The sequence below is a fragment of the Tursiops truncatus genome, chromosome 19 (assembly GCF_011762595.2).
Source record: "Tursiops truncatus isolate mTurTru1 chromosome 19, mTurTru1.mat.Y, whole genome shotgun sequence".
In the NCBI taxonomy this organism is placed as follows: Eukaryota; Metazoa; Chordata; class Mammalia; order Artiodactyla; family Delphinidae; genus Tursiops; species Tursiops truncatus.
This window is the reverse complement of record NC_047052.1, coordinates 35,805,607-35,833,521: the sequence shown is the minus strand read 5'-3', so window position 1 is coordinate 35,833,521 and position 27,915 is coordinate 35,805,607. Positions and strand designations below refer to the sequence as shown.

The 27,915-nt window shown below is 34.6% G+C and overlaps 1 protein-coding gene across 4 annotated transcripts in view; it reads left to right on the top strand.

The window, feature by feature from the left end:
• Positions 1-27,915, top strand: part of PHKB (phosphorylase kinase regulatory subunit beta) — a 193,756-nt gene that overhangs the window by 25,046 nt on the left and 140,795 nt on the right. For 3 of the 4 annotated variants that reach the window (XM_073795660.1, XM_033845059.2, XM_033845058.2), the window contains 5 exons: positions 500-638; positions 6,195-6,294; positions 11,237-11,344; positions 14,110-14,190; positions 22,879-22,994. In XM_073795660.1, coding sequence (XP_073651761.1) covers positions 500-638; positions 6,195-6,294; positions 11,237-11,344; positions 14,110-14,190; positions 22,879-22,994 — 544 coding nt within the window. Of the gene's footprint in view, positions 1-499; positions 639-6,194; positions 6,295-11,236; positions 11,345-14,109; positions 14,191-22,878; positions 22,995-27,915 lie in introns of those variants that run through there. The other variant, XM_073795661.1, reaches the window with a different exon arrangement.

Sequence of the window (27,915 nt, the reverse complement as noted above, 5' to 3'; positions counted from 1 at the left end):
AGTATGTAAAATGAATACATTGCTCTTCAGGTACGAATTAGTCATCAGTGAAAAACAGGATTCTGGCCTGTTTAGGGTTGAGTTAGCTTTGGATTTAGCAAATGTATACAACTCTTTGTTGTATATTTGCTTTATTTTTCCCTATTGAACTTATTTTTGAAAATATACTTAGTTTTTTGGTTAATCTTTTTTTTTTCTGTATCTGATGTTGCCTTATAACACTTACTGACATAAAGAAGGATGTGCTAAAGACTTTTTAAATGCCAGTTAGCTGAGTTCTTTCCTCAAAAGTGGAAAGACCCCTTCATGCAGGGTGGATCCCTACTTAGGCTGCAGTTACTTACCTGGAGTTGTTTCTACATCTTCAAAAGTTTTATACTACAGCTAAGTTTAGAAACAACGAAATTGTAGGATGAGGAAACCAAGGAAGTTTAAGACCTTCAGCTCAAGGGAAATGGATGGCTTTACAATTCGTTCTTTTTCTTGTTTTCAATTTCAGTCAAGTCAACATTGCTGCTGTATCAAAGTCCAACCACAGGTCTCTTTCCCACAAAAACATGTGGTGATGATCAGAAGGCCAAGATCCATGACAGTCTATACTGCGCTGCTGGGGCCTGGGCTTTGGCTCTTGCATACAGGTAAGCTGGTGTGTCTTTTACTAGTAACTCCAAGTCTAGGTAATAGGGTTTTGTAGCCCCAAGACAAATTGGGCAGCTGGCTCTGCTGCTGAGTCACTGTGTTACCTGCAACTGCTCACATCTCCTTTTAGGATTCTAAACCTTTCAGTTTTCCTAAGGATTTACATGAGACAAGTTCTAACATTTTATGAGTTTGTGACCAAAATTTCTCATCTCTAGGTTTGTAAATCATCATTAGTCTTTGACAGAATGAATTGCCCATTCTCGTTGAGTTGATTGGTTTCAATCACAGAGGAAATTGATGATGATTGAATTTTACAGATGATAAAACTAGGGCCTAGAGTAGTTTAACAGATTTGTTCAAAATTGCACAACTAGTTAATGACAGAGCCAGGGCCAGGACTCTTCTCCTTCCCTCTCCCAGTTTAGTGTTTTTCTTACTATACTTCTTTGGGGTATCACTTAATAATCTGGTTGTCAGTCAAATAATTATTTCATAAAGTAAAAGAAAAATAAATCTTTTCACAATACAAAAGTTCTCCTTACTTCATTTATTTCATTATATATGGAAAGCATCTGTTGTGGGTCCTGACACATAGTCAATAGTGATACACTTCAACCATTACAAAAATGAGGTTTCTGAATATTAATTTTCTGAAGGTGATACATGCATGTACTTCTTTTTTTTTTGTTTTGTTTTGTTTTTTAACATCTTTATTGGGGTATAATTGCTTTACAATGGTGTGTTAGTTTCTGCTTTATAACAAAGTGAATCAGTTATACATATACATATGTTCCCATATCTCTTCCCTCTTGCGTCTCCCTCCTCCCACCCTCCCTATCCCACCCCTCCAGGCTGTCACAAAGCACCGAGCCAATATCCCTGTGCCATGCGGCTGCTTCCCACTAGCTATCTATCTTACTACGTTTGTTAGTGTGTATGTCCATGACTCTCTCTCGCCCCGTCACTGTTCACCCTTCCCCCTCCCCATAACCTCAAGTCCGTTCTCTAGGAGGTCTGCGTCTTTATTCCTGCTTTACCCCTAGGTTCTTCATGACATTTTTTTTTCTTAAATTCCATATATATGTGTTAGCATACGGTATTTGTCTTTTTCTTTCTGACTTACTTCACTGTGTATGACAGACTCTAGGTCTATCCACCTCATTACAAATAGCTCAATTTCGTTTCTTTTTATGGCTGAGTAATATTCCATTGTATATATGTGCCACATCTTCTTTATCCATTCATCCGATGTTGGGCACTTAGGTTGTTTCCATCTCCGGGCTATTGTAAATAGAGCTTTTGGGAGGTCTGAGGTCTTCTGCCAGCGTTCAGTAGGTGTTCTGTAGGAGTTGTTCCACGTGTAGATTTATTTCTGGTGTATCTGTGGGGAGGAAGGTGATCTCCGTGTCTTACTCTTCCGCCATCTTCCTGCTCTCTCCACATGCATGTACTTCTGATTTGAAAACTGTATCTTTCACATGAACATGATTTCTCTGTCTTAAATCATTGATGTGTTGCACTTGTAAAGAAAATCAAATAGTGAGATAATATAAAGGCAGTCACCTTCAGCACTTGTTTGCTAATGTCACTACCAGCGTTTTTTACCATATTCTATGTAAGCACAATGTAGCTTCATTAAATGTCTAGCAACTACTAGTCTTAGGACCAGTAGCACCTTAATCAAGTAGTCAAGCCAGTAATGGGACAGACTGACTTTAGGTGCCTCCTGATGTGGCACATTACCCATATTGACTTCTTACCAAAATGTGTAAATGGCTCTATCTGTAAATAAACAATCAAACAAAGCCAGATTGTGACTACTTGTAGGACAACTTGCCTGAGCTCTTAAAAAATGTAATAATCATAGAAGATTAGAAAATAGGTGTGAAGATGGCTAGATTATGAGAACTACATGCAATGCGTGAACCTTGATTGAATCACGCATTAAAAAAAGTGTAAAGTATATTTGGGGGATAGTTGGATTCTATTTGATATACACTATATATTAGACATTATAGTATCAATTCATTGGGTATGATAATGATATTATGGTTATGTAGGAGAATGTCCTTGTTTTTAGGAGATACTTCTGAAATATGTGTGGGTAATGATATTCAAATACTGCAGAAAATAAATTAGAGAATGCAAGCTAATTTTAGCAACTGGTGAATCCAGGTGAAGAGTAATTGTAGCATTCTTTTAGCTTTTCTATAGATTTGAAATTTTTGTAAATAAAATGTTGGGGGAAAATTGCTTAAAAAAAAACAAGAGTACCGGCCTTTTCCCAGGAGGCTTCAAACATCTGATAGAGAATTTAAAATCTTTTCTTTGCTGGGGACACTATCTATGTACTAACTCCCTGGATAATTTATCTTCTTACATAGTTAAAGTAGCAGATTTTTTGTTTTACTAGCAAGCAAAATGTGTTCTATTTGGATAAATGCAAGGGTACTTACCACAAAATTACTATGAAGCCCTTTTTACTTTCACAATATTATGTTGTGATAGTTTGTTTAGAGAATCCCCATGTTGTAAAATTAGTAGAATTTTGCTTCCAGTTCTACTTTTAAATGCTAATGAAATCATATAGATTATATTAGGTAGAATTCCTCAAAAATTAAGCTATCAGTATTTTCTCTTCATGAATTTATATCAATCTCTTATTAGTAATGAATGCATAATATAAAGTTATTAATTTTTGAAAATGGAAGTAATTTGAGTTTTCTAATTGTATTAGTTTTCAATCAGTCTTGTCAAAAATCTCTTGAAACCTCACTTCTGTTTGAATTTGTGTGTGTGTGCATGTGTACTGAGGACTTGAAAGGATTATTTTATGCACATTTATATTTCATATACATTAGGAGTATAATTTGATGTTATTTAATTAAATAATTGGATAAAGTCAAGAGACAATGAAGTAACTTATTTACAAAAATACACTTTGAAATAGTTTTCCTTAAATGTAATATTACAGTTTCACTTTGTAATTTTGTTTTATTTTAGAGGAGAGAAGAAATACTAACTAAAATGTTTGACTTTTTAAAATGTCATTTACATATAAAGTTGTAGTCCTGAATATGTCATTGTTTAAAATTATATTATACTATATCTATATTATACTATGTATAATTATATTACATTACATTATATTACATTATAATTATATGTGAATATAATTATAATTAATATAAATAAAATTTTATATAATTATAACCATTATAATTATTTTATTTTATAAATAATTATATTGATTTACATGGTTTAGGTTAAAACTGTTCCTGAACCTAGTCAATTATACAAAATCTGTTAAAAGAAAGTTGAACCTAAACTTTATGCCATACTAAAAAGTATCATGTAGGGTTTTTGCATTTTTTGTTCTTTCTAATATAACTTCTAGAAAAAAACATGACTTTAAATTAGGGTTTAAATATGGAATTTAGTTTACTTTTTATATTTGAGAAGAGTAAGTAATTTTTTTAAAAAGAGTATTGACTTGAAGAAGTACTTTCAGACTGTTTAAATATGCATATATTAGAAATACAAAAACTCAAGGCAGACAGGATACCTTGTAGTACTGTCTAAGGGAGAGAGAGGATGCCTTCATGCAAGAAGTTAGCCAGTTCCCTCCCTTGTCAGATTTATTGCTATTTTAGGAACTGAATATAACAGGTGACCCTAGCTTAGTGCTAGTAAACAGTCAAGTCACGTGACCAAACAGTATTCTTATTTTTTTTCCCTTGAAGTTTGGCTGTGTGGAAATAATGCACCAATGATAGGATTCAAGTGTTTAGTTTCTTCACTAGTTATATATTTATAAGTATGGAATTCTGGTTCAGATATAAACTCAAGACTTCATATTGTAGAAATACCTGATCAACATCTCCACATAGCTTGTGATCAATATATTGACTAAAGTTAAATATAAAGTTATTTATCTGTTTTTTAAAATTAAAAGTATTATTGAGATCATATTAAAACTTGAATGTGCATCCACAGAGCTGGCTAAAGAGAGTAGAATATTGCCAGTTCCTCGTAGAAAATAGAGGAATTATTTTGGATCACTAGGTTCATTTTAACTCTTAGGAAAGGCAATAGATATATACTAATTGCCTAAATGTTTTTACTCAAATGCAACTGTTCTTTTATTTTCTAAGTCAGAAGAGAAATATTCTTCTCGTTACCACTATTATTTGCAGAACAAAGGAGAAGCTCGAAAGCTTCATTGAAATAGGATTCCTTATTGCGGCTAAATTATTCTGGAATATTTTAGTCGTGGTTTAATGAATGTGGAAATTAGGGGCAGATAATTATTTTAAAGGCAGTTTTAGAAAAACTTGACTTTTTTTTCCCCTGAATTATTTCTTTGTTTTATGGTGAGGTGGGAATTATATATAGAACATTTCTTTGAGCTCATTATACTCCAGATGTGCTGTTTCCTTCATTTATCAGTGCCCCATCCACTGTTATCCGTGCCATAATTTGCTTCTATTAACACTTGGCTCTGACATCAGGGTGAAAATAGATCACAGAGCAGAATCATACTAGTTTTACTTTATCACCTGCATATGAAAGGGGGAATGATGTTCTAATGACAAATAACTTACTCTTTACTGACATTCACTGTACCATGTTAAAATGATCATCCTTCTTTCCATTACTGGTATGTGAGATCTGTAATTGAAAGAGGAGGTAATTATAGTATACTTTTAAATAAGGAGACAGGTGATGTTTTTTATCAGGTGAGGATGATGGCCAGATATTTTAGTTAAGATTTAGTAAAACAATGAATAAACTACTTCTATTATTTTCATTGGTGGGTAACTCTCATTCCTCTTTTTTGAAGGCCACTGATCAATAATAAAGGAACTTAAAGACAGAAGGAACTTAAAGACAGAAGGACATCTCAACCTAGTTTAATAGTTAGGTGTTAGCTGTTTTTTTTTCTTTTTAAAAACAAGAGATGTAAACTATGGTCAATTGATTTTAAACTAAGACCTAAGGATATAAAACTTTATGCCCAAATGCATCATGTATTGTACTGGATGCATGTTTTAGCTGAAGGCATTCCTGACTGAAGTGCCCGGCTGGCATTATTAAACACATGGCAGACCAAAGAAGACATGTGTCTACCTTAATCTACACTTCATTGAATCCAAGTGGCCATTGCATAACCTAAAGGGATTGATATTTAAAATTGCCTCTACTTTGTAACAATGAATTTAAAAAATCTTTTGGTGGATTTTTCCAATATAGAAATATCCTTTAAAGTTTCAGCCAAGTCAGTGTTGAAAATATTATATACTATTTTTAAAGCAATTGGCTTACTTCCTTAAAAGAAGGAGAAATTTGTGCAAGTTTCATCATGGGACATTTTTTTTTTCCCAGCATTTCTACATCTGCTGGGAAATTGCAGTTTCACTGTTACAGAATTAGTAGATGTCGCCAGAACATACGATTAACTAGCTAGATAGTTAAATACTTAATTATCAAAAGCTGTGCTTCCTTTTCAAATGCATTTTCAATTTGCCTCATGAGTTATCTCTCTCACCCAGGCGCATTGATGATGACAAGGGAAGGACCCATGAACTGGAGCACTCGGCTATAAAATGCATGAGAGGAATTCTCTACTGCTATATGCGTCAGGCCGATAAGGTAAAAACACTATAGTGTGGGCTGAAATTCTCACATCATTCTGAGGCATTAATTTAACCAATATAGCAATAGCATCTTCTGAAGAAGAATGTACTTTCAAAAGGTAAAGCCACGTCCTAGGGCAGTCTAGATAGGTTAAAACAGCTCTGCCTTCCCAGCCCAGGGTTTTGAAATACTGAAATTGAAGAAATACCTTAAGCGAGATTGATTGAGAACTGTTATCTGGGCTTGAATTTGTTTGTATTTTGCATCTGGTGTTTGCTTGATAAATACTCAGTTTCTCAGGAACCTCACGATATCCATAATTCTAACCAATATTGTATTACTTAAGAAAATCCTTATCAAAATTCCTTTTGGACATGTGAGTACTCTGGCTTAAGTGAACTTTAGTTTAAGGCTATAACAACTTCATTCATTTACATGTAAAGAGGGCAGGAATTATAGGCTTAGAAAACAGCAAACTTTACAGGGTTATTTTGGAAATTAAAGAAATAATGTGCATAATAAAACTTTTTAAACTGTAAAGCTCTATACAAATATAATGTGATATTCCCCCTACTTACATACACCTCTGTGTTTCCAGGTCCTAATATAGTAAGCATCCATATATTGAATATTTACATCAGTGCGTCATGGTTTCCCAAGACCACTCTCAGGTTTGATGATTCATTAGCAAAGATGCACTTCAGTAATTAATGCAGGCAATTTTGATCACTTAATGTTTTGTATATCTCTATCATATGAATACTATATTGTTTTTGTGATAGCACATTTTTTTAAGCCCTGTATCTGAAGTCAAAATGAAAAAAAAAAACCAACTTATATTCTGTCACCAGAAAATGGCAACCAAACAATGTTAGTTTGCAGAGAAAGTAAATTTATTCACAGCTGATAATAAGAGATATATGAAAAACCTGTAATCTGTCTACTGAGATTTAACTTTGCAAATCATTATTATAAAGGTTTTTCAATGTTTGAAATAAAGTATTATGTCATATTGACATATTTGAATTAAACTTGTATGTCATATAGATTGAAGTAAGTGTGATTTAAGTTATTTTTTCTTATGTGAGAAGTTTACTGTTTATTTCACATTTATCATTTCATGAATGCTTTATGTCTATGAATTCAACTTTTCTCCCAAGGAAACATTGTGAGAGCCATGAATTTCGTATGTTTGCTAACCAGGCTGACGGACTTAAATTATAATTGTTTATCAAAAGGAAGAAAATGATGTAATATAAATTTTTTTCTTTGTGGCTTGTTTAACCAATTGTTAATGTCCTTTTCTAAATATTATTCAACTTTCCTAACCAGTATTCACAATTATGTTTTCTTTTGAATACACTTGAATGTGACTTAAGCTGTCTTGAATTCCTTAAATTACAAAGGATTATCATTTTTTGCCTTATGTAGGAATGATGGTAGACCATTAAAATAAGTGTGAGTTGTAAGAAGGTGTAGGTCACATTAGGATTAGGTATTTCTGCGTACTACAAAATGTAGGGTTTTATAAATTTTAAAACATTTTCATTGTTATAATCTTTCTTGAGTCCCATAACCTTTAGAGTAGGCATGGAGGATATTACTGTAATCCACATACGACTCAGTTGGAATGAACCATGCACCCAGCTCAGTGTGTCCCACCATACCTTCACCTCTTATTGGTGCTCACCATTTCCTTAATGACTCCATAGCAGTAGAGACTGTTACCATATTTTTATTTTTTAATTGCATTTTATTTATTTATTTTTGAATTTTTTTTTTTTATGCAGCAGGTTCTTACTAGTTGTCTATTTTATACATATTAGTGTATATATGTCAATCTCAATCTCCCAATTCATCCCACCACCCCCACCCCCAGTTACCATATTTTTAAATATGAAATTATATCTTTTGGCCTTCACTTAAAACTGAAGTAAAACATATTTGTAGTGTTCAAGTGCTCTTTAACCTTAAGGCTCATCTTCTGAAGTAAAATCATGACTTCGAAAGTTTAAGGCTCTCCACTTTTGTTGCTTCTCATTGTAAAGCATGCTTCCTGACATATTTTCTAATAATACTACCTAAAGGAGATATTTTAACTTATTATGAATTTGAGTGAATAGAGTTTTCCTTGATTTGAAGAATGTAGAGCAATCTGATTTCTATTATTGGCTTGCTGCTTGTATTAATTTCTACTTATTAACATTAGGCCTTTTTTACCTTTAAATGTTCATATACCTATTTTTATTAACACTTCTTAAGGAGAAGCATTCAGATTTCAAAATTGATTTAGTCTGCAGTTAGTAGTTCAGCAGGCAGGGATTTGCTTTACAATAGGCTATGAATGTTGCTGTCTCTATCTCCTTCAAAAATTTATTTAAAATGCTACCAAGTAGTTTCTAATTCATGAGAAATCATTAAACTTTTATAAAGTTTATTGTTCCAGGATTCCCTTATGAGATGATTTTTCCCACCTAAGTGCATATTTTAAGTCTATAAATTAAGAATGGATGACAGCATACTCAGTACCTTTTCCTGAATGATAAACTACTTATTCACAATGATTAAAATTTTCAGGAAAAGTCTAAATAAAATACAAGAATAAAAAACATTATTCTAGATTTTTTTAATCTAGAAAATTTTACTTTGATTATTCTTTATTTTTACTTGCCAAATGCCAGATATCATACAATACTAATTGATGTCCTCTTGATTTTGACTGCTTTCAAGAGTACTTTTTGTCTATATTTTACATACAGTATGCCCCATTAATTGTCAAAGCTTATAGAGTTTGGGTCTTTTATTTTTTCTGAAATTTTAAATTATTTGTCTTTAACAGCTTTAAGACTCAAAGCATAATTATATAATTCCCCACTTGAGCATCTTTAATCATTTAGTAATTGCTTTTCCCCTGACACAGTGATTGAATGAATATAAATTCTCATGCTGGGTACTTGTGTGTCTTGAAGACAAATGACAAACACTGCCTTGTCAACTGCAGCAATCACTTTATTAAACTAAGAAAACCTTATCCATCTAGATCCTTATCAAGTGGGCAAAATGTATTTTGTTTTAATTTAACCACATTTTTGTCTATGAGCCCAGAATAATGTTCAACACTTTGAGATAATAGTCATGGTACTGTGAAAGTAGTGACCACATTGATTTCTATTTGTGTAGTCTAAGACAGGAGTCCCCAGCCCCTGGCCCGTGGATGGGTACCGGTCTGCAGCCTGTTAGGACCTGGGCGGTACAGTAGGAGGTGAGCAGCGGGCGAGCGATTGAAGCTTCATCTGCCGCTCCCCATCAGTCTCATTACCACCTGAACCATCAACCCCCCACACCCCCACCAGTGGATCAGTGGAAAAATTGTCTTCCATGAAACCGGTCCCTGGTTGGGGACCGCTGGTCTAAGACTATTGCCAGCAGTTTCAGATACTGAGAAGGGGTAGCCTTCTCACCTTCTCTGAGTTAACACTGGATAGCTTGGTCACTACATAGATAGAGGGTGTACATCCCTACCTTTACCCTCACTCTCTCATTTCTGATTATCTTTTGATAGGTCCTGACTTTCATTTTGTTGATTTCAACCATAGGGAGAGCTTATTTGTTTGTGCAGGGCTCTTGGGGGTGCAAAGGTGTGTTAGCTCTCTAGCACAGTACTGTCAAATAAATTTTCTGTGATGATCTAAATGTTCTCTGTTACTGTGTTGAACAGTTACAGAAGTCACTAGTCATATGTGGCTGTTGAATACTTGATATGGGGCCAGTGTAACTGAAGGACTGAATTTCTAAATTTTATATAATTGTAATTTAATTTAATTAGTCACATGTAGCTAGTGGCTACCATATTGGATAGTGTGACTTCTAGAAGCTTGTAAGATAGTGGGAGATACAGACAACTAATGAAAATAAAAGACTGGAGAAACAATTGAGTGATAAGCACCCTGATGTAGGAGTCCAAAGGAAGGAATTTTAGTTGGGGTTCAGAAGGGGCTTTATAAAAGAAGGTTTTGTGGGGTTTTTTTTGAGATAAGACTTTAAGGATGGAGAAGAAATTTGAAGGTAGAGAAGAGAATATGGTTCTATGTGGTTCCTTAGCCAAGTGAAACAAGACAAGATCATGAACACCCAGATACCATCAAATAGAGAAGAAAGTCATTGCCTTACATAGAGCTATGTGTTATTCTATTCATTCTCTGTTCCTATTCATCTCATACTTCCAGGAACTAGTACTTGGCATACTTGGCATATAACTGGTCAGTAAATGTTTGCCGAATTGAATTAATATCTGCTTGTTCTTGGAGTTTGTCTTTTTGTCATTTAGTAATTACTTAGTATTCTAAAATGGTTAAATTTTTCGTTTGGTTAATAAGTAAAGGTATGGCCTATATTTGCTTGGAATTGGTGCCTTAGAAATGAGAGTATGTGTGGCAAAAGAAATGAAAACACGTTGACAAGAGCATGGGTTACAATTTGTGATCCTTGGAGAAAGAAAAAGCATTTGAAGTTTTGAACACTTACTGAATTAGAATGTCGCCTGAAGCACTCTTTCATTGAGTGTCATGTAAGCATTTCCAAATAGCAGTACAGTGGGATACAATCCCTGAAATCCTGTCCAACAGAGTAAACCGTTATTTGACTCTAAAATAAGATGCAAAACATTACAAAAGCCAATGCTACTATATTAACAAGCTCCCTATTACACTTGAGTTGCTATGTTTGTGAAATATCAATTAAGTATTTAACAATCGTGTTAACTGTTAAATTACTAGTTATGAGTTGTCTGTGTTTTGTTTCTTTAGAAAAAGTAATAACATTTCTGCTTTTTTCTATCCTCTGTCTATAAGCTGTTGCTTTCCCCATTAAAAAATGTCTTGAAAAATAATTTATAATCTCTGATATTGGATAAAAATGTGAATTAGTAGCATTATTCAAATTTTATATTTGATTCTAGGTCCAGCAGTTTAAGCAGGATCCACGCTCGACAACATGCCTTCACTCTGTTTTCAACGTACATACAGGAGATGAGATTCTCTCCTATGAGGAATATGGTCATCTTCAGGTAAAAAGAGAAGATTACAAATTTTCTTCTCCATTTATACTCTACATCATAGAAGATTTGAGGCTATTTACAATTTTTAAAAAGTAGATTTCATAAATTGTTCAAAACAGTAGTAGAAAATCAACCACGAAATGAAGAAATCCCACCAGGACTGAATTAGGTATTGTGATTGAACATTAAATTTGACTGTGTTATTGGTCCAAAAGCAAAAAGGGCAGGTGGATAGATTATAATATTATTACTATCTAGAAGAAGGAATCCTACAGCTCTTTCAGTGACAAAAGCTTGTTCTTATTACCAAATTTAGAGGAATTTCAATATTTAGGAACTAGGGAATAAAAGACAATTAGCAGTAATATAACAGCAAATCAGAAGTTTTTGTTACATGACAGTTCATTTTTAATATATCAACCTTCAATAACGTTAAAAACATACCACTAAAATGTAATTCCAAAGGCATTTCTGGAGTCTATAAATTTTATCTTACATACTATATTAAATTTTGTATATAAATGTTATATGCTAAGAATACAGCATAAGACTGTTTTGTTTTCACTTTTTCTCTCACATCTGTGTACTCCTTTTAGCAGGACATCCTATTGCCTTGTTTCTAGGATACAAATATTATATATGCTGTTTATCTTTAATGGATTTTCTTCCTGTTCATCATTTGGTTCTGTAGTCTTTAGGATAGAATACTTATTATTCATATATTCCTTACTAAAATAAGAGTGTCTCCTTTGTATAGTTCCTCTCTCTCTAGAGATCTGAAATGTCTTACTTAAGTATGACTCCTCCAAACACAGAAAGTTGTGTCCCCATTTCTAGGCAGCAGAAACTCTTACACTTATTTGTAACCTGTTCCTTGGAGTTTTAGTGTTACATGAATATGTAGCTGCTCAACCTTCTCCTTGTAATTATCACCTAATTAGGTTTTCTGTACCTTTTGCTTTAACGAATATGTTTACTATTGACATAGGGTTTTCAGAAGATAGTGGCTCACTTATTTTTGTAGCTCAGAATTTAAGCTCAGTGCCTGGCACACGGTAGCTTTCAAATAAATGCTGGTCAACCTGTTATTTGGTAGTCCCTGTACAATTTACCACTTACTGTTATTTTCTCACAGAAGCCTCCTGAAATTCAGAGCAGTGAGCTCTTTGAGGTGTTTTTGTAAGTGGCTGTCAATAGTAATGAAATTTCTTTGAGGTCATTTCTGACAGGCCAGTGTCAGTGCTCTAAGAAAATATTTGGGTGACCTTGGCAATGGGATGAAACTCTTCCCTACTGTGATCTGAGAAAAGTCCCTCAAGAGTTGATGTTGACCTAAAATACCTAAAAACTGGAATACTCTGTCTTTTTATGTGGCCCACTTGGACCTTGACAAGACCCCCGACACACACTGGACTTTGAGTGCTGGGAAATCAGGAGATGTTCACAATAGTCCTGGTTCCTGAGAGAGCTACCCCCACTGGTAGGCCCTGGCAGCACAGGGCTGCTTTGTCCAAGGCATCTAGGGCACAAATAATTTTCTACCCCAACTTTCTGTCAATTATTCAAAAAGGACTGGAGGAGAGTCAAGGAAGGCACAAGGTACCAAGGCTGTTATTGGGTAATAATCTTTTGGGTTAGAATTATATGGGGAGAAAATTACATCTTGCCTTCTCTTTGTTTTTAACTCAAGTTAGCAGTTTCTTGGCTAAATGAAAAATTTTCACTGCTTCCCATTTATTTATTTGTTTGTTTATTACATAACAGCTTTATTGAGATATAATTCACATAATATACAGTTCGCCTATGTAAAGTATATAACTCAGTGGTTTTTAACATATTCACAAAGTTGTGCAGCCAACATCACAGTCAGTTTCAGAACATCTTCATCACCCCATAAAGATATCCTGTACCTATTAGTAGTCACTCCCCATCTCCTTCAAAGACCCCAGCCCTAAGCAATTACCAGTCTACTTTCTGTCTCTGTGAATAAGCCTATTTTGTACATTTCATATAAATGGAATCATACAACATACGGTCTTATGTGACTGATTTCTTTCATTTAGTGTAATGTTTTCAAGGTTTGTCCATGTTGTAGTATTTATCTTTCACTGCTTGTTTTTTCTAAAAAATTTACACATCCTATTCAGAATTCTATGAGAATCTTTATTTTTGGTTAAAGTGGACATTATTGTCTTTTTCTTTGTTTTGTTTAGATCATATAATGTTTATCTTTAATAAACTAATAAACTAAGAGAAAAAACTCATTTGTTCATAAATAGATTTTAAATTATTGATTACTGTGTTCCAGCAGTTGCTTACATAAGTTTTGTATTCTCTGAATACAAGATGCACTGCCTATTGTTTATGGTGTACTGGCATAGTCCTAATGTCTTAATTGCCAAACAGTTTTTTCATTTACATACATTTGAGTTGGATTGACATTACATAGCCTGTGGGGCAAAACTGTTTCAAAGTAGAAGTACTCAGATCTAGAGTTTAAAAATAAATCTTAGAAAGCAAATGTTGTAAAAATAGTCCCTAATCAGCTGTTAATAACCATCACAATGAATTTGAGGATTTTAGAGTTTTACATACAAAGCTGAGCTTTTCTTATTATGAACTAAATCCATAGCTCCTTTATTTTTCATAGGAAAGGGAATAGTTTTTATATGCCATTACTAGAGCAAAAGACTTGTAATTTTAGCTTTTACATTTAATTTCATAACATAGTATTTTTGTTGTTTCCTTTAACCTATTATAATGTTTGTTTTCAGATAAATACAGTGTCACTCTATCTCCTTTACCTTGTGGAAATGATTTCCTCAGGACTCCAGATTATCTATAACACTGATGAGGTATGATTTCCCCAAATTCTCTAGTAGTAAATTTCATCTCTGAGAATATCTTTCTTCTTTTTCAAACTTATTTTTAGTTGTATAAAATGGATTACTAAATTCATATAGCCAGATACTAGATTTTAGATACTCAGGCAAAAAGTCTTTATATTTTCAATGCAAAGCACTTTAAAAATGAACAAAATATGTAACAGGTTATAAAACTTTACTCCTCTGAAGGCTATATTTCAAGTGATCTGAGATAAAAACTTGTAACTTTCAGAAATTTTAGTAACAATGAAAATAAAATAGCATTTGCAGATTTTCTTAGAATTATTATGTCTTCTTTCATATCATTGCTTTTTGTAACCCATCCTTTTAAAAGTAAAAAAATACGTTTATTATATTTTGTTATTTTTATTTGTCCAACCTCAGTAGAGTTCTTGATGCTTTCCAAAAGATAAGCACCATTTTCTTATTCTTATTAGGAAATTTGAAAATAATGTATATGACAAAGTTGAGAAACATTTCTTTCATAGGCAATAATGCTTGAACAAACACACAGACAGACCCACGTGCTGACACATTTTGAAATATGACCACAGTTGAAGCAAAAAGCTTTCATTATTGAGATGGTATATACAATGAGAATTCCATCAAAAAGCAGGTATATTATATACTTATTATTTTTCTCCTGTGATCCATGCAGGGAGAACAATTGTATCATATACTAAACACCAAAGTCATCACTGAACTGCACTGAGGGTGCTGTGAAATTGGTACATGTAGTCCTGCCCTCTAGTAGTTCATAATCTTATACATTCATCCAGTTGTGCCTTTTTAATACACATAAGTAAAACCTATTTAGAAGTGTAGCTAAATAATAAAGAAACAATAATGATAAGAAATTAGGACTTTCCTGCTGGCTCAGTGGTTAAGAATCCGCCTGCCAATGCAGGGGACCCGGGTTCAATCCCTGGTCCGGGAAGATCCCACATGCCGTGGAGCAACTGAGCCCATGCGCCACAACTACTGAGCCTGCACTCTAGAGCCTGTGAGCCGCAACTACAGAAGCACGCACACCTAGAGCCTGTGCTCCGCAACAAGAGAAGCCACTGCAATGAGAAGCCCACACACACCGCAACAAAAAGTAGCCCCTTCTCGCCACAAGCAGAGAGAGCCTGTGCGCAGCAATGAAGACCCAACGCAGCCAAAAATAAATAAATAAATTTATTAAAAAAAAAGAAGAAACCTTTGGGACCAAATAAGTTTTAGATATCAAATTTTTTTGTGTGTTTTGAAAAGGTGATAAGATACCTTATTTATGTTATAACCCCAGCAGGGTTTAGGGCAAAACCACATACATAGCCCCTTAATATTTTTACATTGACATATGCATATTCACATAAAGTGCAATAAATAAGGCAGATAATCTGAGGTCAGTTATGGGTTTTGCTGACAAATGAGTTAAGAAAAAACGAGTTTCAGAGTTTGTGGGTTTTTCATATTGTAAATAAGAGATGGTAGACCTGAATACTAATTAGAGGTGGAGGGGAAAAACACATTAAACAAAGAAAAATTAAGAACTGTGGTCTAGTGCAGTTTGAGTTAGGAGAAAGAAGTCAGAGTTTTCACCAAGTAGGGGAGATTTGAACTGCGACTAAAGGAAGGTTCATAGAAAAGTGTTTCAGTTGAAATGAGCAAGACCAAGCCCAATTGGAATCTACGCTTCCTGTCAGACTGTGGAGTACATATAGGCATGCAGGCTTAGGGTGGGAAGATGATGGAGGGTTTGAATGTTAGACATGAGAATTGTGATACTGTGTCAAGATTCACAGAACCTTTCTGACAACAAAAATTGTGTGAAAAATAGCAGACCTTGGTGTCAGAATGATATGGGGGATAAAGAAGACACAGTAGCCACAGATGTGTTTCTAGATCTAGAGCATAGTAAACCAGTGGTCTTACGGTGAAAAACAGAATTCAGAAGTACTTACAAATGGTGGAAGAATTTAGAACATGGTGTTTAATGGAAAATCCAAATGGATATATTTCATAATTGGATATAAAACAAAGGTATGGGTTATAAGTATTCAAGGGCTAGAATACCAGAATTGGAGAATTATAAATATGCATTGCAAACATAGAATGTTAATTAATTTTTTTTTAGTCAGATTGTTTTCTTTTGTTGAGTTTTAAGTGTTCTTTGTATATTTTGGATAACAGTGCTTTATCAGGTGTGTCTTTTGTAAACATTTTCTCCCAATCTGTGGCTTGTTTTCTGAATCTCTTGACATTATTTTACACAGAGCGCAAGTTTTTAATTGTATTGAAGTCCAGATTATCAATTATTTCTTTCATAAATTGTTTCCTTGACGTTTTATCTAAAAAGGCATCACTATACCCAAGGTCATCTAGATTTTCTCCTGTGTTGTCTTCTAGGAGTTACAGTTTTGCTTTTACATTTAGGTCAATGATCCATTTTGAGTTTATTTTTGTAAAGGATATAAGTTCTGTTTCTGTATTCATTTTTTTGTTTTAATGAGGATGTGCATTTGTTCCAGCACCATTTGTTGAAGAGACTGTCTTTTTTCCATTGTTTTACCTTTGCTCCTTTGTTAAAGATCAGTTGACTATACTTATGGGGTTCTATTTCTGGGCTCTCTTTTCTGTTCCTTTGATCTGTTTGTTTATTTTTTTGCCAGTGCCACACTGTGTTGAATACCATAGCTTTATAGTAAATCTTGAAATTGGGTAGTGTGATATCTCCGACTTAGTTCTTCTTCAAAATTGGGTTGACTATTCTGGATCTTTTGCCTCTCTGTAAAAACTTTAGAATCAGTTTGTCAATATCCATAAAATAACTTGCTGGTACTTTGGTTGGGATTGTATTGAATATATAGATCAATTTGGGAAGAACTGATAGCTTTACAACATTGAGTATTCCTATTCACGAACATGAAATACCTCTCCATTTATTTAGTCCTTCTTTGATGACATTAATCAGTTTTGTAGTTTTCCTCATATAGATCTTATATATATTTCCTTAGATTTATACCTGTTTCATTTTTGAGGATGTTAATTTTAGATTCCACTTGCTCATTGTTGATATATAGGAATGTAATTGACTTTTATATATTAAACTTGTATCCTGCAACTTGTTATATTTGGTTATTAGTTCCAGGGGTTTTTTGTTGATTGTTTTGGACTTTCTGCATAGATGATCATGTCATCTGCCACCAAAGACAGTTTCATGTTTTCCTTCCCAATCTGAATACCTTTTATTTCCTTTCCTTGCCCCATTAAATTAGCAAGGACTTCCAGTATGATCTTGAAAAGGAGTGGCCAGAAGGAACATGCTTGCCTTGTACCTGATCTTAGTGAAGAAGCATTGAGTTTCTCACCATTAAATATGATTTTAGTTGTATATATTTTGTAGATAGTCCATTTCAAGTTGAGAAAGTTCCCCTCTATTCCTAGTTTACCAAGAATTTTTGATCATGAATCAGTATTGGATTTTGTCAAATACTTTTCTTCATCTGTTGAAATGATCATGTGATTTTTCTTTATTAGTCTTTTGTTGTGATGTATTATAGTAATAGATTTTCTAATGTTGAATCAGCTTGGCATGCCTGAGATAAATTCTACTTGGTGTGGTGTAATTCTTTTTTATACTTTTTTGGATTCAGTTTGCAAATATATATTTTTATAAATTTATTTATTTTTGGCTGCACTGGGTCTTCGTTGCTGCGTGCGGGCTTTCTCTAGTTGTGGTGAGCGGGGGCTACTCTTTGTTGCGGTGCATGGGCTTCTCCTTGCAGTGGCTTCTTTTGTTGTGGAGCCTGGGCTCAGTAGTTAGGGCACACGGGCTCAGTAGTTGTGGCTTGCGGGCTCTAGAGTGCAGGCTCAGTAGTTGTGGCACACAGGCTTAGTTGCTCTGCGGCATGTGGGATCTTCCCAGACCAGGGCTTGAACCCATGTCCCCTGCATTGGCAGGTGGATTCTCAACCACGGCACCACCAAGGAAGCACAATTTGCAAATATTTTTTTGAGGATTTTTGCATCTATGTTCATGAGAGTTATTGGTCTGTAGTTTTCTTAAAATGTCTTTGGTTTGGGTGTTAAGGTATTGCTGGCCTCCCAGAATGGGTTAGGAAGTATTCCCTCTGCTTTTATCCTTTGAAGGAGATTGTAGAGAATTGATAAAATTTCTTCCTTAAATGTTTGGTATAATTCACCAGTGAACCCATCTAGAACTGATGCTTTCTGTTTTGGAAGGTCATAATTATTGATTCAATTTCTTTAATAGATACAGGTCTATTCAGATTATCTGTTTCTTTTTTTTTTGTTGGTTTTGTTTTATTGTGGCTCTCAAGGAATTGGTCTGTTTCATCTGGGTTATCAAATTTATGAACATAGAGTTACTCTTCGTATTCCTTTACTTACTCTTAATTGCCATGGGAAATGTAGTGATGTCCCCTCTTTTGTTTATGTTAATAGTAATTTGTGTCCTCTCTCTTTTTTCCTTAGTTAGCATAGCTAGAAGCTTATTTATTTAATTTTCAAAGAACCAGCTTTTGGTTTCATTGATTTTTTTCTCTTAATTTCCTTGGTTTTCAATTTCATTGGTTTCTGTACTAATTCTTATTATTTCTTTATTTATTCTTCCTTCGGATTTAATTTGCTCTTTTTCTAGTTTTCTAAAGTAGAAACTTAGAATATTGATTTTAGATCTCGTGTTTTTTAATATATGCATTCAATGCTATAAATTGAATTAAAATTTTGAAAAGCTGTTTCATTTCATTTTTTTTTGACCCATATAGTATTAGTATTATGTTATATAATCTTCATGTTTGGGGATTTTCCAGTTGTCTTTCTGTTATTGATTTCTAGTTTAATCATTTGTGGACTGAGAGCATTGTATGATTTATATCTTTTTACATTTGTTAAGGTGTGGTTTTGACCCAGAATGTGGTCTGTATTTGTAAGTGTTCCATGTAAGCTTGAGAAGAACATATATTCTGCTGTTCTGCAGTGAAATAGTCTGTGAATGTCCTTTATATCCAGTTGATTGATGATGTCATTGAGTTCAACTATATCCTTACTGATTTTCTGCCTGCTGGATCTGTTTCTTATAGAGAGGTGTTGAAGTCTTAAACTCTGATAGAGAATTCATCTGTTTCTCTTTCCAATTCTGTTGCTTTTTTCCCTCACAATTTGATGTTGTTAGGCATATACATGTTAAAGATTGTTATGTCTTCTTAGAGAATCAACTCCTTTATTATTATATAATGCCCTTCTTTATCCCTAATAACTTTCCTTCCTTTGAAGTCTGCTCTGTTTGAAATTAAATAGCTATTTCAGCTTTCTCATCTGGTGATTAGTGTTAGCATAGTATATTTTTCTCCATTTATTTTCTTGAAATCTGTATGTGTCTTTATAGTGAAAGTGGGTTTGTTATAGACAACATATAGTTAGGTCATGGTTTTTGATCCACTCTAACAATCTCTGTCTTTTAATAGGTGCATTTGGAACGTTGACATTCAAAGTGATTATTGATGTGGTTGGATTACTATCTGCTGTATTGGTTACTGTTTTCTATTTGTTGCCCTTATAGTTTGTCTATTTTTGTCTTCCACTCTTTTTTTCCCTTTGCTCTAATTGAGTTTTTTAATATGATTCTGTTTTCTCTCCTTTTTTAGCACATCATTTACATTTCATTTTTTTCCTACTTTTTTTACTTGTTGCCCTGGAGTTTGCAATATACATTTACAGTAAGTCCACTTTCAAATAACACTATACTACTTCACACATAGTGTGAGTACTTTATAATAACAAAAAAATCCTAATTCTTTCCTCTTATCCCTTGTATCTTTGCTGTCATTTATTTTATTTATATATAAGCATACATAAACATATACACACATAAGATATAGTCATAAACATACATAATCAGTTATCAATACATTGTCGCTATTATTTTGCTATGATTAGGCAGTATTTATTTATTTATTGGGTGAAGTAGAAAAGAATAGCTTTATTGCTTTGCCAGGCAAAGGGGGCTACAGTGGTCTAATGACCTCAAAACTGTGTGTACCTACCTGGAGGAGGTAGTGAGGAGTTTTATAGGAACGGTTCAAAGAGCGCGTGATCAGCTCATGGACCTAGGCAGTCTTCTAGTTAGCCTTCTATAATCCTACGGTTAGGTCCCAGTCTGTTAGTTAGCCTGTGCCTCTGGACTATGAACTTCATAAGTGTTTTCAGTTTTTTTCTCTCCCCTTAGGTAGGACAGGATGGCTCTGGTAGGCTGGAATTGAAAATTTCTGTTCCCCATGTGGAAGGTTAGAGCTGGCTGGAATTGGGTATTTCCCTTCCCCAGTCAGTTACGCTCTGAAAATAGCCCAGCAGGTCTGGCTTTGATTAACTAGTTTCCCCTAAGGGGAGACCCTCTTAAGAAAAACAGAATGTTTCAATGTATTTCAAAATGGTTACTTTTTCCCTCTCCTTGCTGGAAGCTACAGGGGATTTTCCTAGGATATTTTCTGTGGGAACCTGGCTGAGTTCTTGGAGGTAAATCTCACAATACTGTCGGGACCCTGTTATGACTGGGTCGCCCTGGAGTTTTTACCTTTCAAGAGTTTTTAAGTGAGCCTCTAGCAATTTGTCAGTTACAGTTCAGATTTTACTACCCCAGCACTGATTCCCTAGGTGGTTTCTGCTCATGAGTCTATGCTCTAGGGAGCCATAACTGCCTGTTTTTGCCTGTGGGTCTCTCCAGTCTTGGGATAGCAGTTTGCTCTGTGTCCTCCCCCCTCTCATGGATCCAAGAAGAGTTAAAAAGCTTTTTATTTGTTAGGATGAAGTGGAATGGCAATTTCTAAACTCCTTTTTTGCGGAACTGGAATGTAAGTGGTATTTTAGTTTTACTTATGGGACTTATTAGCCAAAAATGCCTTCTTGGCCAACTATTACACCATTCATGCAGCCTGAGTATACTGCCTCACTTGGACCCAGCCCTGGTCCTAAAGTCCTCCTAAGAGGGGGAAGAAGCAAGTATATGGACTATATACTTAAGAAGTTTGTCATAAGAGGAAGAAGGATTTAGATGGTTTCAAATCTTTTAACTTGGAGACCTGACAAGTATTAAGTATTTCCTGTACGTTTTATAGAATCTAAATAACTCTAAAGACCATGGAAAAGCTGAAGACATCAGGTTTTATAAAATTACACCACAATTTTTATATGGGCAGGTTTTCCTTAGGGAAATAGGTAAGGTAACAAGAAATTGGGAAAGCTGGGAAGACCCTCCCCAATATTTGAAGTAAAAAAATGTTTACTGGAGGTGTGTACTGCTCCACTCTTTGGTGGAGAAGTGACAGGATAGGTTTGTGTTTTATGAAAACCTAGAATGCTCTGTTATATTTCTGTGTGAGGCCCCAACACCCTAATTGCTTTTTCCTTCACTGAAATATGTGAGCTGTTCTTGGCTCTGAGGGCAGATATCTCTATGTTGGGATTGAGAATGAAAAGGTCACGGATTCAACTGCCTCAGCCATTCATCATTTGTGAGAGAACGTATGTAGACTGCTTCCTGGTCAACTCTTGAGCAATGTATTTGTTAACTCTGGGCTTAGAGACTTTCTAGAGACCCTAGAGAACAAGGAAGAATCATTTTAAGAGGCTGTGTTTTCCTCTGCTCTGATTTCTCAACCAATTCTTTCCTACTGCTTTCTCTTTTTCTATAATTTCTCAAAGTTTCTAGTCTACTGGTGGAACTTTACCTTGGTTTTTAGTGTTATTATGTGTCATTCTTAAGAATATATGCATTAAATTAATTAGGTGTGTAGGGTGGAGGTCAGGGAATATGTATTACCACTTTAGAGGGATAACGAGACAGAGGGTAGACAAGATGCACATATTCAGTATGCAATATTGAACCAAACATGATGACTAAATTAAAAACCCTGTAATTAGGACCAGTAGCCCACATAAGATATTGTTTTTATTAAAATGAATAAACTTTTAAGTGAGAACTGACCATAATCTCTGCTTTCCATAGTTACTATTGAAAGTACAAATTTAATCAAATGTTTGAAATCTTTACATGAAAGCTGTGATTTCTGGCCTATTGGTTGGGCCCATCTCCAACTGTAAGCTTTGAGTGTATAAAAATGGGTACCTATAGCTATAGAAACGGCAGGAGGAAGATCAGATTCCATGAGTAATAAACTCAAGACTCTAGGTTGATCTACCATGAGACTGACTCATTTTAGAACTGAAAAATACCTTTTTATCTCCAAAGTGTTAGACTTCTTTAACATTTGACATTTTAGATTCCAAATATTATTATCTAGTATAAAACAGTGCTTTATATTTTTCTTAATTCTTAAGAGGCACAGCCCTCATGAACAGTAATGTTGATAGATACATCATTGAAGAATTATAGTTGGAACATTGACAGGATTTAAATTTTATTTCTGTACTATTTATACTAGGTTCTCACTTTAGGCTTTATATTAGAAAAACTGGATATAAGAGTGTATTCATAGTAATGTAATAATCACAAAAATTTCAGCATGTTAAAAAAGTGTTGGTAGGCAAATACATTTTGAATTTCAAATCCAAATTTTCAAATATCTGATTGTTCTTATCAATATCTAAAGGTCCTGTTATTTTACGTGTCCTTATGTTTCATCTCTTTTCTTTTAGGTCTCTTTTATTCAGAACCTTGTATTTTGTGTAGAAAGAGTTTACCGTGTGCCTGACTTTGGTGTCTGGGAAAGAGGAAGCAAATATAATAATGGCAGCACAGAGCTGCATTCGAGGTAATTTGCTGATTTCTGAGTGTTTGTTTGTTTGTTTTAATTTAAATGTGTGGAGCATGAACAAAAATCAAAGAACTAGATTAGAACTCTGGTTTCTATGTAATTTTCATCTCCTTTTTTCTATATATGATTCAGATGAAATTCACATAAAATTAAAGGAAGAGTCTGCTCTCAGTGCCCATCAACAGATGCAGGAAAAGAGCAGGGTGTCTTTCCCAGCTTCCCAAGGTGTCAGTACGTGCATATCAGTATCCAGTCCAAGGCTTGGCCTTTCTGCTCAACCAAGTCATTTTCTTTTTCCTCTCTGAAATGACACTGTTTGAAAGATCAAGTACATTAAAATTGCCAAACAGCAACTGTATATGCATTGCATGTAAAATTCCCTTTCGTGTTATAGAGCTGATTTTTATTGTAACAAGAGATACTCATACCCTTTATATTTTGTTTAACTAAAAAGTGTAGCTCAATCAGTCCTATCCATTTCACAGTAAAAGATTTAAAAACCTAAAGGTTATCAGCTATAGGTCAGTTTAGTCTCTTTATTGAGACTTGAAGAAAGTTTAGGAAACACTGGTTAAGAGGAATCTGCAGCTCTCTACTTTTTTGGATAGAAGGACTAATTACACACAAAAAATTAAGCTGATATAAGATATTTAGTAAACTAAAAACTGGCTCCAGATCACTAGCTGTATAAGATCTCTGTGCCTCAGTTTCCTGATTTATAAAATGGAGATAGTAATGTACTCTACTTTATAAAGTTGTTGTAATGATTGAGTTAGTATATATAAAGCATTTGAACACCTGGCATAAGTAAACACTGAAATGTAAGTATACTCACATATTTAAGAATATTTTAATAACAAAGATTGAAACAAAAAAGATTTTTCATTTAACTCCGGACAGCTAACATACAAACTTTCCTATAAGTTTTATGATTCATATGAGGCATTTTTATAATACAGAGTAGAATAATAGCAATATGTAAGGAAGACAGTAAAGGAGAGAAATAGTTTGTGGTAAAGTGCAATTCAGACGTTAAACAAATTCTGGCAAATACTAAAAATAGGAAGATAACATTATATTTCAGCTATAAGTTCTCAGCATTCCAGATTATCAGTCAAATTCAAGACAGAAAGTTCATATGATTGGAAAAGGTGATTTTTTTAAATTTACCTTTTCAGTATTTATGATTTATCAGACCCCTTTTCTGCTTCTTAATAAATATTTAATATATGCCAGTATGGTCCCACTGACATTATTTTCAGTATAAAATATTTGGAGTAGGGTTTTTCCTATTTATAAAAATTGTAGTAAGCTCAGAAAGAACCTTGGGTAAAAGTTACCATTAACCCTAGAAAGTGAGGGTATTGAGAGGTCCCTAGCGAAAAAAACAGAGGCTCCAACATGTTTTCCTGTAACTGTGCCATCTTTAAACTGAATCATTAAGGATTTTATTTCAAGGCTAGGAAGATCATTAAGTGATGTTCTTTGCTACCTTTTCCATGCAAAATTAATCTCAATTGTAGCAGGCCAGTTTTATTCAAATGGATGGGAAATGAAGTTTGCCATTTAGCTTTGGATGATGGGTTTTATACATTTAGCATTCATCTTCTAATTTTCCATGGTAGAACACTTAAAAGAACTTCAAACCTTTTTTTTCCCCAAATGTTTCTTAGCTCAGATATCCACAAGCCTATTTGAGATATGTCACCTCTGCTGCCAAAATGGTCTGTTTTGAAACTATGGGAGACCTGAGCCCTAAGGCACTCATGGACGTAGTGATGGCAGCAGTGGTGGAAGACCAATATCTTTCTTTTTTTTTTTAATTTTTTTTAACATCTTTATTGGCGTATAATTGCTTTACATTGTTGTGTTAGTTGCTGCTGTATAACGAAGTGTATCAGCTATACGTATACATATATCCCCATATCCCCTCCCTCTTGCATCTCCCTCCCACCCTCCCTATCCCAACCCTCTAGGTGGTCACAAAGCACCTAGCTGACCTCCCTGTGCTATGCAGCTGCTTCCCACTATCTATTTTACATTTGGTAGTGTATATATGTCAGTGCCACTCTCTGACTTTGTTTCAGCTTACCCTTCCCCCTCCCCATGTCTTCAAGTCCATTGTCTACATCTTCATCTTTATTCTTGTCCTGTCCCTAGGTTCATCAGAACCATTTTTTTTTTTTAGATCCCATGGTTGAACAACCTTTCCTTTGAATATGATTTACTGCTTAAATTTTAGGTTTCTAACTAAAAAAAGATTGCTTAATTAAAAAAAACCTCTTGATTAAGAATTGTCATTTTCTTTGTTCAGTAATTTTTCCCTCTAGTCTTTTTTTTTTTTTTTTTTTTTAGATTCCATATATTATGTGCTAGCATACGGTATTTGTTTTTCTCTTTCTGACTTACTTCATTCTGTATGACACACTCTAGGTCCATCCAACTCACTACAAATAACTCAATTTCGTTTCTTTTTATGGCTGAGTAATATTCCATTGTGTATATGTGCCACATCTTCTTTATCCATTCATCTGTCGATGGACACTTAGGTTGCTTCCATGTCCTGGCTATTGTAAATAGAGCTGCAGTGACCATTGTGGTACATGACTCTTTTGAATTATGGTTTTCTCAGGGTATATGCCCAGTAGTGGGATTGCTGGGTCTTATGGTAGTTCTCTTTTTAGTTTTTGAAGGAACCTCCATACTGTTCTCCATAGTGGCTGTATCAATTTACATTCCCACCAACAGTGCAAGGGGGTTCCCTTTTCTCCACACCCTCTCCAGCATTTATTGTTTGTAGATATTTTGATGATGGCCATTCTGACTGATGTGAGGTGATACCTCATTGTAGTTTTCATTTGTATTTTCTAATGATTAGTGATGTTGAGCATCCTTTCCTGTGTTTGTTGGCAATCTGTTCTGTGCTTATGCCCAGGGAGTAGAATGTAGAGCCACTACCAGTAAGGGATTAAGTCACACCTCTTAGTCTATTGCTGCAAGACATCCCAGAACTATCTGTGCCTAGTTGGATCTGATCCAAGGATTGCTTAATGCAATATCCTTGTTATATCCTTAAACTGTTCTCATAATTTTAGAAAGCCTGAAATAAAACAGTAATTCTTGCTGTAAGTACTCATACTGCCCTTTGCCCTCTAACTTTCTTTGTCATTCTCCATCTCTGCCATGCAATTCTCCTTAGCAGGAATCAGAGAGAGCACAATCTGACTATCGCCTTGATGCTCCCTAAGGCCTTGTGCTCACTGGCTTGGTAAATGTCCCTTTTTCTTTTGCCACAGTGTGCACATCCCTTCTAAACTGCATGTTGATCAAAGAAGATTACTGCCCCCGGGCCCCCAAAACATACACACATAGTATTCCTTTTTTTTTTTTTAGTAAATTTATTTATTTTTGGCTCTTTTGGGTCTTCGTTGCTGCGCATGGGCTTTCTCTAGTTGCTGCGAGCGAGGGCTACTCTTTGTTGTGGTGCGTGGGCTTCTCACTGCAGTGGCTTCTCTTGTTGTGGAGCACGGACTCTAGGTGTGCGGGCTTTAGAGTGCAGGCTCTGTAGTTGCGGTGCACGCGCTTAGTTGCTTCACGACGTGTGGGATCTTCCCGGACCAGGTATCAAACCCGTGTCCCCTGTGTTGGCAGGTGGATTCTCAACTACTGTGCCACCAGGGAAGTCCCTACACATAGTATTCTGAGGATAGAGGCTCTCTCTTCAGCATCCATGCTCAGCGGTCCTCTAATAATTGCAATCTGTAGCACTGTACAGTTACAGAATAATTTTTATTTAGGCCAAGCAGGAAACATTACTACCTTTTATACAGGAGGAAGCTAAAGTTTAGAAGGTTTTATAATTTCCTCCCCTCCACTCCTTAAATGATTCAAATCAAAAGTGAGTAGAGCTAGAACTGAATTCCAGGTGGTTGGCCTCCAAATCCAATGTTATTTTTACTGTATCACGTTGTAATTTGAAGTCTGAAAAAGTTTTCCTAAAGTTTGAAAGAACGGCAGGGTGTACAATCTTGGTGACATTTTGCTAAGTTTCAAGGATATCTTTGCTTAGCAATCAGTAAAGCTTGATTCAGCATAATGCTTTTGTCAGTCCCTTCCTGATTCTACCCTTTTCAGCCCCAGGTTTGCTGGTATCTCTTTCAGTCCAAATTCTTGAATTATTTAGCATTTCTTAGATAAACTTCAGAATTGTTTTCTAAAAAGTGATCTCATTACATTTAACCAACACCATTCTCGCAGCAGCCTCACCCTTTTCAGGGATTTGGTAAAAGAATCCATTGCTCTAAGTTCAGTATAACTCTAAATGTTTCCTAAGTAACCATTCGCTGCTCTCCCGATTTTTCTGTTGACTTAACTTTCCTCAAACAACATGCTCCTTTTAGTTTCTCCTAGGGTGTCTGGAACTATTTCAAATAATTCTCCTTTTTTCTTCTGTTTATTCTCTAAGTCTTTTAATAAATTCCCTTACATTTAAAAATCTTATATTATTGGATTTAATTGCATTTTCCTTCATATATTCTTTTGGTACCTATTTATTATAACACTAATTCTTAATCCCCAGAGTTACATATCCAGGTAGTCCTCTTAACTGCTCCAAGTTTAATTCAAGTTTTTAATTTTAATATTTTCCCTTCCTCATTTATGTAAGGATATTTCTACACCTTGGGGCTATCTTTAAACCCTTTAAACCAAAACTCTGTTTTGGAGAAGAGATGAGTCTTCTATAAAATGTGAATTGAATCCCAAACCTAACTTTGAATTTTTTGGCTATTGGGAAACAAAAAGGAAAGCTGTAATAACTTAGTAGTAATTTAGTAATATATGCCCAAATGGAAAGATTATTGTAGTTATATATCCAAATGGAAAGATTATTGGGTTTTTTGTGTGTGTGGTTGTTTTT